The 15,762-nt window shown below is 40.9% G+C and overlaps 1 protein-coding gene and 1 gene segment (V, D, J or C); one reads left to right on the forward strand and one right to left on the reverse strand.

Annotated features, from left to right (window-relative positions):
* The window catches only part of LOC127947158 (immunoglobulin lambda constant 7-like), a 142,324-nt gene that overhangs the window by 99,693 nt on the left and 26,869 nt on the right, over positions 1-15,762 (reverse strand).
* LOC127947133 (sterile alpha motif domain-containing protein 3-like) lies at positions 1,043-9,221 on the forward strand. 2 transcript variants are annotated; one of them, XM_052544124.1, is made up of 8 exons: positions 1,043-1,262; positions 2,602-2,710; positions 2,828-2,928; positions 3,045-3,139; positions 6,021-7,072; positions 7,278-7,433; positions 7,952-8,044; positions 8,265-9,221. In XM_052544124.1, exons 5-8 carry the CDS (start codon positions 6,029-6,031, stop codon positions 8,541-8,543), a joined length of 1,572 nt encoding a protein of 523 aa, XP_052400084.1. In that variant the 5' UTR covers positions 1,043-1,262; positions 2,602-2,710; positions 2,828-2,928; positions 3,045-3,139; positions 6,021-6,028; the 3' UTR covers positions 8,544-9,221. The 2 variants fall into 2 exon arrangements, with proteins under 2 accessions (XP_052400084.1, XP_052400085.1); XM_052544125.1 differs by lacking the exon at positions 3,045-3,139 and having other exon boundaries at positions 8,265-9,205.

Consider the following 15,762-nt stretch of genomic DNA (forward strand, 5'->3'; position numbering starts at 1 on the left):
TTCTGCAGCACTCGCTGCACTGTGCTTAAAATGGCCCACAACCTTTCTGCATTTGGCCAGGACGTTGTCAAACGCGCTGTTGTGCAGAGATACTATGACAGAACGCTGGAAACTGTGCGCGACGCAGGGGACGTGTTCAAAAGGCAGATGTCTCGCAGCAGCGATCATATTTCTTGCGCTATCTGTGCTAGGTGTGCTGACTTTATTTGAAATGTCCCACTGCTGTGCAACAAGAATAAAATGTTTAGCGCACGTTTCAGCAAAATGTCTCTCTTTATCATCTCAATACAAATCTACTTATTTGTATTTTTTTGTATTTTATTCTGTGTTTTGTGTTCTGTCGCTGTCATTCTGTTGTACTGCGGAGCTTCTGTCACGAAAACAAATTCCTCGTATGTGTAAACATACCTGGCAATAAAGCTCATTCTGATTCTGATCTGAAAATGTGAATGACCTTGTGTGTCTTAGCAACTGGCTAGGTGCAAATGAGTAAGTAAATGTAAAGTTGGAAGAATGGATAAATGAAGTTAATTTTGTCCACTCAACCTGCATCACTGAAAGATTTTTTTTTTGGACTGAGATTCTCAGTATCTTAATGGAGATTGATGTTTTTGCTCGGAAGGGGCCAGTTAAAATGTTATGATTGAGGTTCTGGACATAATTTATATATATATTTTTTTTACAAACTAAACAAAACTTTAATGTTTTATTTAATAAAACATTATTATTTTTTATTTATACGTTAATGTTATATTTAATATGATTACATTAATGTTTAAGTTAAGATTTACAAGAAATGTTAACTGCTACTAACTTTTAACTGTTGTAAAAAAAGCACTTTATTTGTTTAAATTGTATTGCACTTTTGTTCATACAGCAGAACTTTGAAAGAATAAAATTACACAATACACTACTTTTGATTTCATTATTGAATTTTGCGCATGCTGCGATTAATCGCGATTAATCGCAGAAAATCATGCGATTAATCGCGATTAAAGTATTTAATCGTTGCCCAGCACTAATATATATATATATATATATATGTTTTTTTTTTTTTCGTCGGAAGAAACCAGGTTGCGAAGCAAGTTTGTTTGCATGAACAAAGCCATTCGCTCTCTGGTAACCTAGCAACGTAGGGAGTGACACGCTACCAGCCAATAATGTAACGTTAACAGTTTGGTTGCGCCATATCGTTGTCTCATGCTGGATTCTTCAGTTATAGAACCAGCGTGGAGTGATAAGTGGAAAGCCTAATTTGATCGGTGAGTGAGATAAGATTACTGACTGCTGCGCCAATTCTGACAGGAGAGAGAGAGAGAGAGAGAGAGAGAGAGAGAGAGAGAGTGTCCTCCGGCCGCGCGCCGCGCGCTCCGGAGGAGTCTTCAAACTGTCTTTCTCTCCCTCCCTCCCGCATATTAATCAAAATGATATTACAATCAAAATCAAGGAGATTTTTCTTTCCCCTGAGTTAACGTTACCTTTGGGTGTGAATTGTACTAAAATAACGTTGCCTTATCTTCTCTGAAAAGCGTGCCGCACATTCAGCTGACATAAACCACACTTTAAATAAACGAACAAAACCTATCCAGTGATGAAATTTTTTCTGTGTTGACACAAATCTTGCGCGATGTTCTAAATACCGGGATAATCACACGTGCTGTCGCCGCGTCATGATAGATGAGGTGCGCCTTATATTTTCCTGCTTTTTTTGTCCTTTGCCAATCACACCTATGAATTAGAGGAAGGTTAAGTTAAAAATAGGGCTGTCAGTAAACTACGGTTCTTTATATTAACTGCAGCTCCATTTGAAAGCAGGTGATGGGGATTTACCGCTAATCATGGAACCGGCTTTACTGATGAGATGCGCATGATCAAATCGTTCGATATATTGTCCAGCCCTAGTTAAAAATAAAAATGTTTAAGTGTAATATATTTTTCTCCTGGTCCTTATTTTAAATAGGTCATAAAAAAGATCAATAATTATCGATATCGACCGATATGAAACACTTGTATCGTGATAAAGTTTTCAGCCATATCGCCCACCCTAGATTCAAGTTCTCTGTCGCTACCACGGATTTCCGTCATTCAAACTTCACAGAGGCAATTTACAAAAAAGGGTTGGCTGATTTTTATTGACAGATTGTCACACTCTACAGCCAATGGTATCGTTGACAGCGTGAGTGCGCCTGACCAATGACAGTGTAGTGACCATAAATTTCAATTGAATGTCTGATCTGAAGTGATAAGTACACAGGTTAATTTCTAAGAAAATGAATGCTTTACGTTGTATTAGAAAGGACAGTAATGGTAATACAGTTCATTTAAATGTTTTGAAAGGGAAATAAGATGAGTTTTACATGTATGTTTAAAAGAGAAATATATTACAATTTTATGGTGCTAAAAAGATAAATAGTGATTGGAAAGCTGTTTAAAATATACATCATTCCTTATAAAAGTCAGTAATTTAATTTGTGCTATTTAAAATACAGATTGTGAATTCATGATGAATAATTGTTTTGTTTGCACTTAAATATCCATCCTCCATGAGCAACCTTTAAAATTTCCCTGACATTTTCGTGTTATAATTTATCTTAATACCAGCATTACAAGGCTTGCTTTAAGATTGGACCAAGAGTGGACCAAGGGGTTCAAGTTGAGACTTGGTCAGCCTCTCAGGACAAACTAGACATCACCTTCTCCTTCCCCTGAGGTGAGTAGCGGTCAGAGTCCATCTAAAGTTAGTGACGATGACACCAGTGAAACCTATTTAGTTACTGTATTGAAGACTCACAAGTGAAATTGAAAATACTGTTGTGTGTGAGTGTAGGTGTGGCTTTCTGCCTTGATCCAGTACCCTGGTGTTGTGGATCAAGGATTTCAAGTTGAGACGTGATCAGCCTCCTAAAGAAAATTGTGAAGAAGTACGGGGTGAGACAGAAACATTAACACTTAACTTTTGTAATTCAGATCCACAGCAAATAAATCAGTTGTGTTCACACACACACCTCCTTGAATTATTTTACTTAATTTATCTCCCTACTTAGGTCTTCAGTCACTTTGCCGTGTGCCTTGCAAGGACAAAAAACTTGCCTTCATCTTCTCCTGGTTTCGTGGACCAAGGGGTTCAAGTTTAGACGTGGTCCGTGTGAAGAAGCATGGAGTGAGAAACATGAAATATGCAGTGGCCTTGTAAAATCTGTAAATATGCGACCCCTAATAAAGACGAGTTGTTGAAACATTATAGGTTACGTCATATCCGCGGTGGGCAACCTCTGCCATGTCCTTATCTGGATTGTTTTTGTTCATTTAAATCATGGGGTAGCCTGAAATCACATATATCAAGGAAACACTCAACTCACTCAACAAGAGTGAGAACCTCTGAAATACTCAGTTTCTGTTGCCAGTTCTGTAATGTAGGCACATTCTCCACCGAAAAAGAGTATTTTGAACACCTTCGCCAACATTTGAAAAAGCAAGAAACTGTCACCTGTGTTTTCAAAAATTGCAATTTCAAAACTAATATCTATGGAACCTTTGCTTCGCATAGAAATCGCAAGCATACTCCCCACTCATTAGATGAGTTCAAAGACGAGGTGATAAAGAGGTATGAAAACCCTTCACAAGCAGATCAGTGCAGTGATGGAGTTAATCAGGAGGGTGAGCAGTCTGATATTGATGAGATTAGAGATGATGATGTAAGAGTACTGCCAAAGTTGATTGAAAGAAGCTTGGCTCATTTAATGTTGAAATTAGAGAGTTCCTTTCATGTACCCAACCAATGCATTGATGAGCTTGTAGAGGAGTTGCATTTTATTTCTCATTCAGCCTCTGCTCCCATCATGAAAGACATTTTACAGTCTTGCCTGAAGAGGCACAACTGTGAAATTGATGAAGTCATTGTATCTGAAATAGTGAACGACATTTGTGGTGCTAACCCTATTAATTCTGCCCTCCATGATGGTGGTCCTCTGTCCTCTGCCTTTAAAAGAAGAAAGTATTTTAACGAACACTTTTCTGTCGTTGAACCGATTGAGTATGTTCTTAGTAGAGAGAGCAGCTTCCAGTATGTCCCCATTCTAAAGTCATTGCTTCAGGTTTTTAGCAAGAAAGATATACAGGACCTGATCTTGAGTGAGGCAGAAGCTCAGAGAACTGTGTACAAGTCATTTCATGACGGCACCTTTTACAAAACCAATGAGCTGTTCTCAGGAAGTGACTGTACCATTGCTCTCAATCTCTACGTGGATGACTTTGAGATATGCAATCCTCTTGGTACATCCAGGAAAAAACACAAAATCACAGCTGTGTATTGGGTGTTAGCTGATGTCCCCTCATTGCTCAGATCTGAACTAAACTCAATTTTCTTAGCAATCCTGTGCAAGGCTGAGGATGTGAAGAGATTTGGTTACAGTGCTGTGTTGGAGCCACTGCTCAAAGATCTTGTGTACTTAGAGGAGGAAGGACTGTATGTTCCAGCATTGGGCAGAAGAGTCAAAGGCACAGTGTTTAGTGTGGTCGCAGACAATCTAGGTGCCCATTCTTTGGGGGGATTTGTTGAGAGCTTTTCCAGTTCATACGTGTGCAGATTTTGTCTAGGTGAAAAGTCACAGTTTCAAGATGGAGAAGTGAGAACAGGGGCATTCCCACCCAGAACGAAAGATCGACACGCACTGCATATTCAGGCTGTACAGGAGAATGATAGTTTGGTGCATTTGTATGGCGTGAAGAGACAGTGTGAAATATTTTAATGTTTTGTCTGGTTATCCGCCGGATGTGTTGCATGATCTCTTTGAAGGTATAGTGCCCCTAGAAATAGCACTGTGCCTCAGAGTGTTCATTCAGAATAAATACTTCACTCTTGAAGAGCTGAACAAATGCATCAAAGAGTTCCCCTATAAATGGTCAGACAAAACCGATGCACCACAGCCTGTCTCTGTGAACTTTGCCACACGGAAAAGTGTGGGCGGCAATGCCCACGAGAACTGGACTTTGCTGCGACTCCTGCCACTCATGGTTGGATCGAAAATCCCTGAAGGTGACCCAGCATGGGAAGTGCTTCTTGTGCTCAGAGACATTGTTGAGCTTGTTGTTAGCCAAGTCTACACAGAGAAGACCATTTGCTTCCTGGATAGTGAGATATCTGAGCATAAACACAGGTTTCTCATGGTTTTCCCAGAGCAACACCTCATCCCAAAACACCATTTCCTGGAACATTATCCAGAACTGATCAGGGCTTATGGTCCTCTGGTGTCACTCTGGACAATGCGGTTTGAGGCAAAGCACAGCTTTTTTAAGCGTGTTGTCAGACATACTCGTAGCTTTAGAAATATTCTGCTGTCACTTGCCATGAAGCATCAGTTGTTGCTTGCTTATAACCAACATGATTCCAGAGCTGTCAGACCTCTACTACAGGCTACAACACTGTCTACAGTGGATGTTAGTGTGCTGAGAGAGGATATTCAAGAAGCACTGCAGGATAAGTTTCCTGGTGAGACATTTGTCCAGATAGCCAAAAGTGTGTGTTACAGGAGCACCAAGTACACCAGTGGAATGATCTTGGCTTATGGTTCCACTGGTGGTCTGCCAGATTTTGGGGAGTTGATCCAAATTGTGGTTGTGAAGGGCAGCATTGGATTCATTGTGAAAGGTCTGACTGCTTGGTCAGTTGAGCATTTGAGGAGCTATGTGCTTGAGAAAAATGGTCCTGTGAAAGTCATAGAGCCAGCTGAGCTATCAGACATGTTCCCCTTAATATCTTACTTCTGTGGTGGAACAAACATTATGACTCTGAAGCGCAGCATTTATGTTCCATAGATGGTGCCCATACTTTTTGGAGATTTTCAGATGAAATGATACAAATTTGCATATCACAGTCTTCCTACTTTGTTCAGACTTGGCATATACAGTAAATGTGTTCCTGATTTCCATACCTAGAGGTCAAATGTAATATGCTCTTAACATTATTCACCATTTACCTGTGACAAAAAATTAATGAAACATGTAAAACATTCTGTGTACAGGATGCATAATGTCAAAACCGGCTCAACTCCGAGTGATCCTTGCAGATCATGATGTCCGTAAAGTTGTACTACCATCTGGAATCCCTGAGACAGTGGATGACCTTCACTCAGTCATTCGTGACACATTTTACATTGCCAGAGACTTCAGTCTTCACTATAAAGATGTTGATTTTGATGAGTTTTTCACCCTTTATTCTACAACTGACCTCAAGGATAAGGACACAATCAAGGTTGTGTTTCTCCAGGACCAGGAGCCTGCAATAACTTTAAACTTAACTGATGTGACCAACACTGATGTGACCAACATGACTGATCAGCCTTGTGAGGAGCACTATGTTGATGACACCGCATCTGTGTCAACCGATGACACACTGATTCTCTCATCTGAAGATAGTCCAGGCCACCGTTCCAAGCGCTGGCCTGCTCAGTTTTCAATTCCCAGCTTTTCTGGCCTCACAGAGATCCAAATTCAGTCAGCCAATGAGCGCTTCAAAAAATATGGGACTCTTCTCACTACAAAAGATTTAATTCCACTACTCCCAGACATCCTTGGAAAACTAGCGGAGGCTATTTATGAGTACACTGCTTATCCATCTAGTCTGCAGATCGGTGAGGTTGCAGAGGCCCTCACTCAAAAGCATCCCTGCCTCAAAGAACCAGGTTCCTTTAATGGGTCCTATGGATGGGCGCAGCGCCTGAAATATAAGATGAACAATTTCAGAAGCAAACTTCGAGGTCTTGGCTGCCCTGAAGTTAAGGTGAACTCACTCAAGAGAAAACAAACATATGACCAGTATCCGGCAAAGAATCTGAAAAAACCAAAGAAGGCTGAGGTGAACTACCTACCCCCTCATGCTCAAGGTGAATCTACTGCAAGTTTGGAAAAAGAGAGAGTGGAGCTCCTAAGTGAAATGATGAAAAGGGACAACTCAAAGGTGGTAGCTCAGAAAATGGCCAAGACGTTCAGCCTTCGTCGGGAGGAAATAGTGAAAGAGGTCCCTGCCATCAGTGACTGCATGAAGCGCTGGCCTGCACTTTTTACTGAAGCACAGGTGAGATTATAAAATGTTTATTAAACCATTATTTTTTTTACTGTGGGTTGATACAATGTGGCTACATGTTCACAATTTGAAATAAAATAAATAAATGTAAAAATATAGAAATAGCCTTTTTCATTTCCAAAATTTACTTATATTTATACTCTTATTTATTTATACTTATGTCATGTTTGGTCCTTCATACTGGTGTGCCCTGTAGATAAGTGAAGAATTCAAGAGGATAACAACAGTTAGCCTTGAATCAACCTTTCTGGCCAAGCTTGACCAATGCACCCCAAAATTGATGGCCTTGACTCAATCAAAAGGAGGAGCTGCAGGCCTGAAGATAAGGCACATTAAGGACATGCTTCTTGAGGTATAATGACTAACTTTATTATGAATAGACCTTTTTTTTTACATATATGTTTCTGCCACACTGTTTCATGTCAATTGTCAAAATGGCTGCTATGAACAAGGTCAATTGCATATTTGCACAATTGCTGGCAGATTCAGGATTGACTGGGAGAGGAATAGGGTGCACATGTGGGTGCGCAGATCAAAATGTATAAAACATAGCCCAACCAAATTAGAAACATCTATAGACGAGACTTGTGGCTACATTTTGACGTTTGAATGGAGTCTGTAGCTAAAAGTATGCATAAATAATGTATATATTTTGAAAAGCCCGAAAAATTGTATAATAAAAAAAGAAACAATAAGAAACGATACAGTAACAATAGGGTCCTTGCCTCCAGGCAAGGGCTGGAGTCCTCTCCCTCTTACCTTTCAGCTCGGTCCCTAACTAACACATTTTTTTTTTTAAATTGTCATGATTTGGGTTACACTTGCATCTGATTTTTGTTGAACACCTTATCTCTTTTTTCCATGAATCAGGACAACACAGTTGAAAGGCGGAGAGAAATTGCCATTCGCTGCCTCATAGTCTATCTTGGAGAGAAGGAGGAGGACCTTTTCAAACAGTATCGTGTAAGTAATTGAGTATACTTTTTAATTTTTACTTTTTTTTAACTGCATTTCTCTGTAGCCTTCCCATGTGAAGATATGGCCGTTTCAATCCCGTGCACCAGCCTCCTGTGGGCTAGGCTTTAAAGTACTTGGTCACCCTGCATTCCCTTATGCACGTCACCCTGAAGAGCTTGAGCCATGTATTTTATACATCCTAACATCTTTTAATTTCTTCTGCAAGGATGTGGAGGAGCTCGACGCAGACCTTGCGATGCAAGTGATGAAGATTGCCATCATCGGTGATGGGCGTGCAACCATCGTAGTAGAGGGAACCAAGATCCTGCAGGGGATTGATGTCGCCAGATCCTGTGCTTTGCTGATGGGGGTAATCTATGCTCTTAACCTTAGCTATCCCAAGCAGTTGAAATTTACCTTTGAGGCATTCCAGAAGCTCTGCCTTGAGCTCGATGGACAAAAAGCCAGCTCTAAAGTAATGAATCTCAAGTATGGTATTTTCTAGAGCGGACTTGATTGACCTTGCATGAGGGAGAAGCTCACATCACACACACGCACACACACACATGCAAACACACGTGTTCTTTTGTTTCTGTCATAGTATGAATACCTACTGAGTGAAGTCCAAATCAGTAAAAGTTATCAGTACAGAAAAGGATGACCTCTGTTCTCTGAGGGTGTTAGTGTATTTTGAACTTTATATGCAGTGCCTTCTTTTGTTGGATATTTCTCCTGGAGTTAGTCAGGAGTTTGAGCAGTCTGATATTGATGAGAGAAGAGATGATGATGTAAGTGCTGCCAAAGTTAATTGAAAGAAGCTTTGCTCATTTGATGTTGAAATTAGTGCCTTGAATGTACAGCCACCTGTAATTTTTTTTTTGATCATTTTCATGTGTACAAGTCAAAGGATGGTGATTCATGCACAGGGTTTTACTTAATTTTATAACACCGTTTCTCCTCATAAAGCTTCTGGGTACATGTTTTGTGTCTTAGGAGAATGCAGCCTACAAATGCTGCTGTTTGCACTTTCAAGGATTTAGTGCTACTGTTAATGTTAAAAAATGGTTCGAATTAATATGAATATTACTGTCTGAATTTCTGTTCTTTTTGAGCACCCTTAGCTGCTGTCCGGTTGCTACGTTTTGATACCCCCCTCATGCCTCTAAATAAATCTATCAACCTTTCGGAATGTGTTTGTCATATTCTTGCTGTTTTCCATCAGGCACCCTCAAACAAACAAACACACAAACCATCCTTACCTTCCTCAGATTGTGTTGTAATCATTTGATTTGAACTGCTTCTTGCTTCTTAAAGACAGCAAGGCTCTGTAGCTACACCTAATTTCTGGGGGATTCCTAAAGGTTGGCTAAATAATCTTTCTCACGGTCATGACAGAAGAGCAGAAAGAGCACATGGTAAGCTTGAATATCATTTGGGGGAAAAAAAATGGTGTCTGTCTATATTTAAAAAATTGCCTCCTGGAAAACACAGGAAAATGTCTTTATTATAGGACAGGGCTCAACTTAATTATTAAGCTCATGTTACTTAGAAATGTGTTTTATTGTGGCCAAAAAACTTCTTCACATAACTTAAAACATTATGTTGGATCAACTTAATTACTAGCGTTCACGTTACTTAAAAATGTGTTTTATTGTGGCCTAAAAACTTCTTCACCTAACTTAAAACATTATGTTGGATCAACTTAATTACTAGCATTCATGTTGAAAATTATTAAGTTCATGTTACTTAAAAATGCGTTTTTATTGTGGCCTAAAAGGTTAATTCACCATACTCAAAACATCGCTTTGAATTAATGTAATTCTGCCAGTAGTCTTAACATAAAAATTCTAGTGGAAAACGTTAACATATTTTTTTTTGTTGACCCAATGTTTTATTTTTTAGAGTGTGGGAAGGCCCAATCGGAGTATGAGTGACACACAGCATGAGCTGACGGCACAGCAAACACACACATATCGCTGGGAGAGCCTGTTTATTATCAGATCGTGTAAATCCATGGAAAATGAATAGAAATGACGATTCTGTCTGAAGAAATATGAAGTAAACATCAGTAAATATATCCACATATCTCCCCAGATATGCATCTTTGGTCTATAAATCCTTATTGACGCTGTTCATTGAGTCTATGTGAACACAAATAAACCGCTGCTGACGTTACTGAATATGAGTGAGTGGTGAATTTCTATTCAAAATGTGGCATAATACGGATTTATTATTTTGCACTCCTGACATAAATCACTACATATCTGTCACTGCAACAATGTTTTATCACAATATTGATCAAATATCGAAGCTAGAGTCTTTAAACTTTCAATTGATGCACAGTTTGTCCAGATCAAGTAAGACAGTGATGTTTAACGTGCTGTGAAAGTGAAACAATAATAAACTGGGGCCGTCGGCAATGTTTGCACGTAAAGGGGTTAATTGAACTCATCTATGACTCCTGGTCTTCAAAACACCTGGTCCTGGTCCTTTTAACTGTAAATTCCCCTAACACCCTCTCCTGCTGCCAACTCATCCCCACCATCCGGATCCTTCACTCACCTGCACCATCCTGGACTGTGTATTCCCTTCAGTGTCATCTGTGTCTCTTATTGTTGTCTTATATCATTGTTCTCATTAAACTGTATTAACTTGCACTTGCTTCCTGCCACTCCTTTCACCCCATCGTTACAACATGGTGTCTAAAAGTAATGAAAGCTAATATGTTCTCATGGAAAGAACATAGAGACAGCATGTGTAACACAAGGCAGAGACATTTTCTTTTTCATCTTAGGTGCAAGAAAAAAAATATTTTTTATTATTCTTTATATCTGATCATGAGTGCTTTACAGAACTGTAATTCCATTTGTTACATCAGTCTCTGACAAAGCTGTTGAACCAAATAAAAGTTTCTTCAAAAGTCAACAGGGTCTATTGAAAAGGTACATGAATTACATTATCATAAGAACCCCTTAAAGGGTTAGTTCACCCAAAAATGAAAATTATGTCATTAATAACTCACCCTTATGCTGTTCCAAACATGTAAGACCTCCTTTTATCTTCGGAACACAGTTTAAGATATTTTAGATTTAGTCTGAGAGCTCTCAGTCCCTCCATTGAAGCTGTGTGTACGGTATACTGTCCATGTCCAGAAAGGTAAGAAAAACATCATCAAAGTAGTCCATGTGACATCAGAGGGTCAGTTAGAATTTTTTGAAGCATCGAAAATACATTTTGGTCCAAAAATAGCAAAAACGACGACTTTATTCAGCATTGTCTTCTCTTCCGTGTCTGTGTGAGAGATCGTTCAAATCAAAGCAGTCTGGATATCTGGTTCGCGAACGAATCATTCAGTTCACCAAATCAAACTGAATCATTTTAAATGGTTCGCGTCTCTAATGCGCACTAATCCACAAATGAATTAAGCTGTTAACTTTACTAGTAACTAGTAACTAGTGTTATGGGTGCGGGTAAACCGAAGGCTTGAATCAAGGGCAATCATTGCAAATGACGCCATTACGTCGAGCGCAAAAGAACCGGTGAACCGTTTTCTTCAAACAGTTTATTGAATCGAACTGTCTGATTTGAACTACTGGTGATCCGAACACCGATGCAACCGGTTCTTCACTCGTGAACGAGTCAGTCTATTGTTCGTTATCTGGCTCGGCTCGGTGTTCATCACAGCAGTTCAGTCAGTGTACTGTTTGAGTGCATGCATTGCTCCGGGATATTGGTTTGTTTGAACCCAGAGGGAGTGTCAGCCACATTAAAAAAAGTGAACAGCTTAAGTCATTTGTGGATTAATGCGTATTAGAGACGCAAATCGTTTGAAATGATTCAGTTCGATTTGGTGAACTGAATGATTAGTTCGCGAACCGGATATCCTGCTTTGATTTGAACTATCTCTCACACAGACACGGAAGAGAAGACAATGCTGAATAAAGTCGTCGTTTTTGCTATTTTTGGACCAAAATGTATTTTCGATGCTTCAAAAAATTCTAACTGACCCTCTGATGTCACATGGACTACTTTGATGATGTTTTTCTTACCTTTCTGGACATGGACAGTATACCGTACACACAGCTTCAATGGAGGGACTGAGAGCTCTCAGACTAAATCTAAAATATCTTAAACTGTGTTCCGAAGATAAAAGGAGGTCTTACATGTTTGGAACAGCATAAGGGTGAGTTATTAATGACATAATTTTCATTTTTGGGCGAACTAACCCTTTAAGGCTGATCAGTAATATTCATAATGACCTAAATCTTAATATCATATCATAACATGTCATATTGTATCAAAATCATATATCATATCATATATAAAATATCATATCACCCCTATATCTACTTCAGACCATATCAGCCTGTAGTAAATATGTTCACTTTTATTTTTTTTTATGCAAAGTAAACGCTTCTCTGAGCTGAAAGGTGGATTTGAACTCCGGTCTAATCAAAAGCTTTATCCACTGTCTTTACTCTCAGAACCCATTACCTACTGTCAACCTTGTGTCTTTTATAATTGTGTTTGGCCTAACCAGACAGTGGTGCATAGTATTAATAGCCAAAGCATAAATATAAACTCCCTAACAAATATTGATGAATGACATGTACTGTTTATTTGTCAGAAAATCTAACTGTAAATTTGTCCAAGGTTAAGACAGGTGTTTTGTCTAGACAATAGTTCATTATGGTACATAGGAGTTTAAATGTTCATGTCATATTGGTAATTGTTTTTGAAATGTGTTCGTGGGAGATTTAAATAGTGTTAGAAGATTTAAATAGTGAAAGTCACTTTGCATTGTCAGCTCATGCTTCAGCGCTCTGAGCATGTTTATAATGCTGCAAGTTTAACACTGTTTATCATAATAGCACACACAATTACTACAATGACATTCATCTTCTTCTTGATTTTAGGAATGTATTGTGAAGGTAAGACCAAGTTATTTAATGCATAGATTATTTGCAGTTAAAATATCAACATTACTGAAAAAGGTGTCTTTTAATTGTAATTTAGGTTCTGCAGGACAGCTGACTGTAATTCAGACTCCAACAGAGAAACATGTTCAGAATGGACAAACGGTCACTCTGACCTGTAAAACCAGCAGCTCCATTGGACGCCAGTCAGATGGAGATTGTAAGTCTTGTGTCTCCTGGTACTTACAGAAACCTGGAGAAGCTCCTAAACTTTTAGTTCACAGCATCAAAACCCTTCATACTGGAACCCCATCTAGATTCAGTGGAAATGGAGCCGATCATGGAACTGATTTCTCTCTGACCATCAATGGAGTCCAGACTGAAGATACAGGACATTATTACTGTCAGAGTTACCACTGGATCAACAGTAAAGGAGTGTTCACACAGTGATAAAGAGTCTTACAAAAACCTCCATCAGTCAGAGTCACAGTGACTGCACTGATACAGCTGAGAGATACTGCAGCTGCTCATAAACACAACGATGAGCAGATTAAAAGAAAAAAAACTAAACACTAATAACACAATAACTAATAACAGCTTATTTTCGGTTCATAGTTTTTCTCACTCTAAAATCAGCAAAAATCAGGTGCAGCAGTATAGCAAAAAGTTGTAACTATACAAATATTACCTATAAATAGAAACACAACACCTTATATAATATATTTTTATATAATATATTTTAATATATTAATATATTTTAAAGATGTATACCTTCAAAATGAATTGGGGACTGCACCCAGACATTATGTTTTTTTATTTTTTTTATCTGGAACATTGTGTTCCACTTCATTTTGTTATGGCCTCCACTCACTATCTTCCCTCAATCTTGTTTACTTGAAAGCACGTCATTGATTACACTGCATGAGGATCCACTGCTGGTGGAATCTTTGCAAAGGGCTGAATTGGAACATCCTTTGAAGCTTTGAATCTGCCATGGAGTTGATTAATTATTCAAATTTTTTGCATGCAACATATGTTGTTGCAGCATTCTCTATGTTTATAGGTACAGGCTGTTCCCTTTCAGTCGGTCACTCTCGACGCCACGTCTTCAAGGAGCGTACCAGTGGTATCCAGTAGGCCTCCCCCCGACCGGATGTTGATCTCAGCATCAGAGGGAGAGCTGTCGGATGAAGATTCGGCTGTGCTGCCGCCTTCAGGGATGGTGGCGAAGTCTGAGTCGGATCCCGAAATGGCAGCTACGCTTTCCCAGCCCGCGAGATGGTAGGGCTCGAGTGGAATCCTCCACCGCGTCCCGAGCCATCGAGGCTGGATGATTAGTATCTCGGGGTGGCACGCGCTGGTTCTCAGCACCCCACCCCAGTGCCTCTCTTCCCGGAAGTGCATGATGAGCTCACCAGGTCATTGTTAGCAGTGCACCTTGCCTTGAACCGTCTCAAAGGTCACTTACTAGGCAAACATGTGCTGGTCCGAACAGATAACATGGCGTACATCAACCGACAAGGTGGTCTGCGCTCCCGTCGCATGTCACAACTCGCCCACCACCTCCTCCTTTGTATTCGCAAGGTTCTGAGGTCACTTCGTGCCATTCACATTCCGGGCCTGCTCAACCGTACAGCCGACGAGCTGTCTAGAGCAATGCTCCCAGTAGAATGGCAACTCCATCCTCTAACGGTCCAGCTGATTTGGAGATGGTTCGGAGGCGCTCAGGAAGACCTGTTTGCTTCTCCAGAGACCGCTCACTGCCAGTTGTTCTACTCCCTGACCGAGGGAACTCTCGGCACGGACGCACTGGCACACAGCTGGCCGCGGGGCAAATATGCGTTTCCCCCAGTGAGCCTTCTTGCACAAGTCCGGGAGGACGAGGAGCAAGTCTTGCTAGTGGCACTGTATTGGCCCACTCGGACCTGGTTCCCTGAACTAGTACTCCTCGCGACAGCCCCTCCTTGGCCGATTCCTCTGAGGAAGGATGTACTGACTCAGAGACGGAGCACCATTTGGCACCCGCGTCCAGACTTTTCCAGACTTTGGAAACTCCATGTCTGGTCCCTGGACGGGACGCGGAGGTTCTAGGTGGCCTGCCCCAGGAGGTAGTGAACACCATCACTTCGGCAAGAGCACTGTCTACGAGACATGCTTACGCCTTGAAGTGGAACCTGTTCGTTGAGTGGTGTTCTTCTCGCCGAGAAGACCCCCGAAGATGCCCGATTGCGGTTGTGCTTTCCTTTCTGCAGCAAGGGCTGGAGCGAAGGCTGTCTCCCTCCACCCTCAAAGTCCAGGTTGCCGCTATTGCTGTGTACCATGACCCCGTGAATGGGAAGTCTTTAGGTAAGCATTACCTCATCCTTCCCGGCCCCCCTCCATACCCTCTTGGGACCTGACTCTGGCACTGAAATCACTACAGCAGGGCCCATTCAAGCCTTTGCACTCAGTCGAGCCAAAGTTCCTTTCATTGAAAACTTTGCTCCTGCTTGCACTGGCCTCCATCGAGAGGGTAGGGGACCTGCACGCTTTTTCGGTCGACGATTCGTGCCTAGAGTTTGGGCCGGCTGACTCCCAGGTAATCCTGAGGCCCCGGCCCGGCTACGTGCCCAAGGTTACCACCACACCCCTCAAAGACCAAGTGGTGAACCTGCAAGCGCTGCCCCTGGAGGAGGCAGACCCAGCCCTCGCTTTGCTCTGTCCCGTCCGAGCTTTAAGGTGCTACGTAGACCGGACACAAAGCTTCAGGACCTCAGGCCAGCTCTTTGTCTGTTACGGAGGCCGGCAGAAGGGGAATGCTGTCTCTAA

Source organism: Carassius gibelio, chromosome A25 (assembly GCF_023724105.1).
Source record: "Carassius gibelio isolate Cgi1373 ecotype wild population from Czech Republic chromosome A25, carGib1.2-hapl.c, whole genome shotgun sequence".
NCBI lineage: Eukaryota > Metazoa > Chordata > Actinopteri > Cypriniformes > Cyprinidae > Carassius > Carassius gibelio.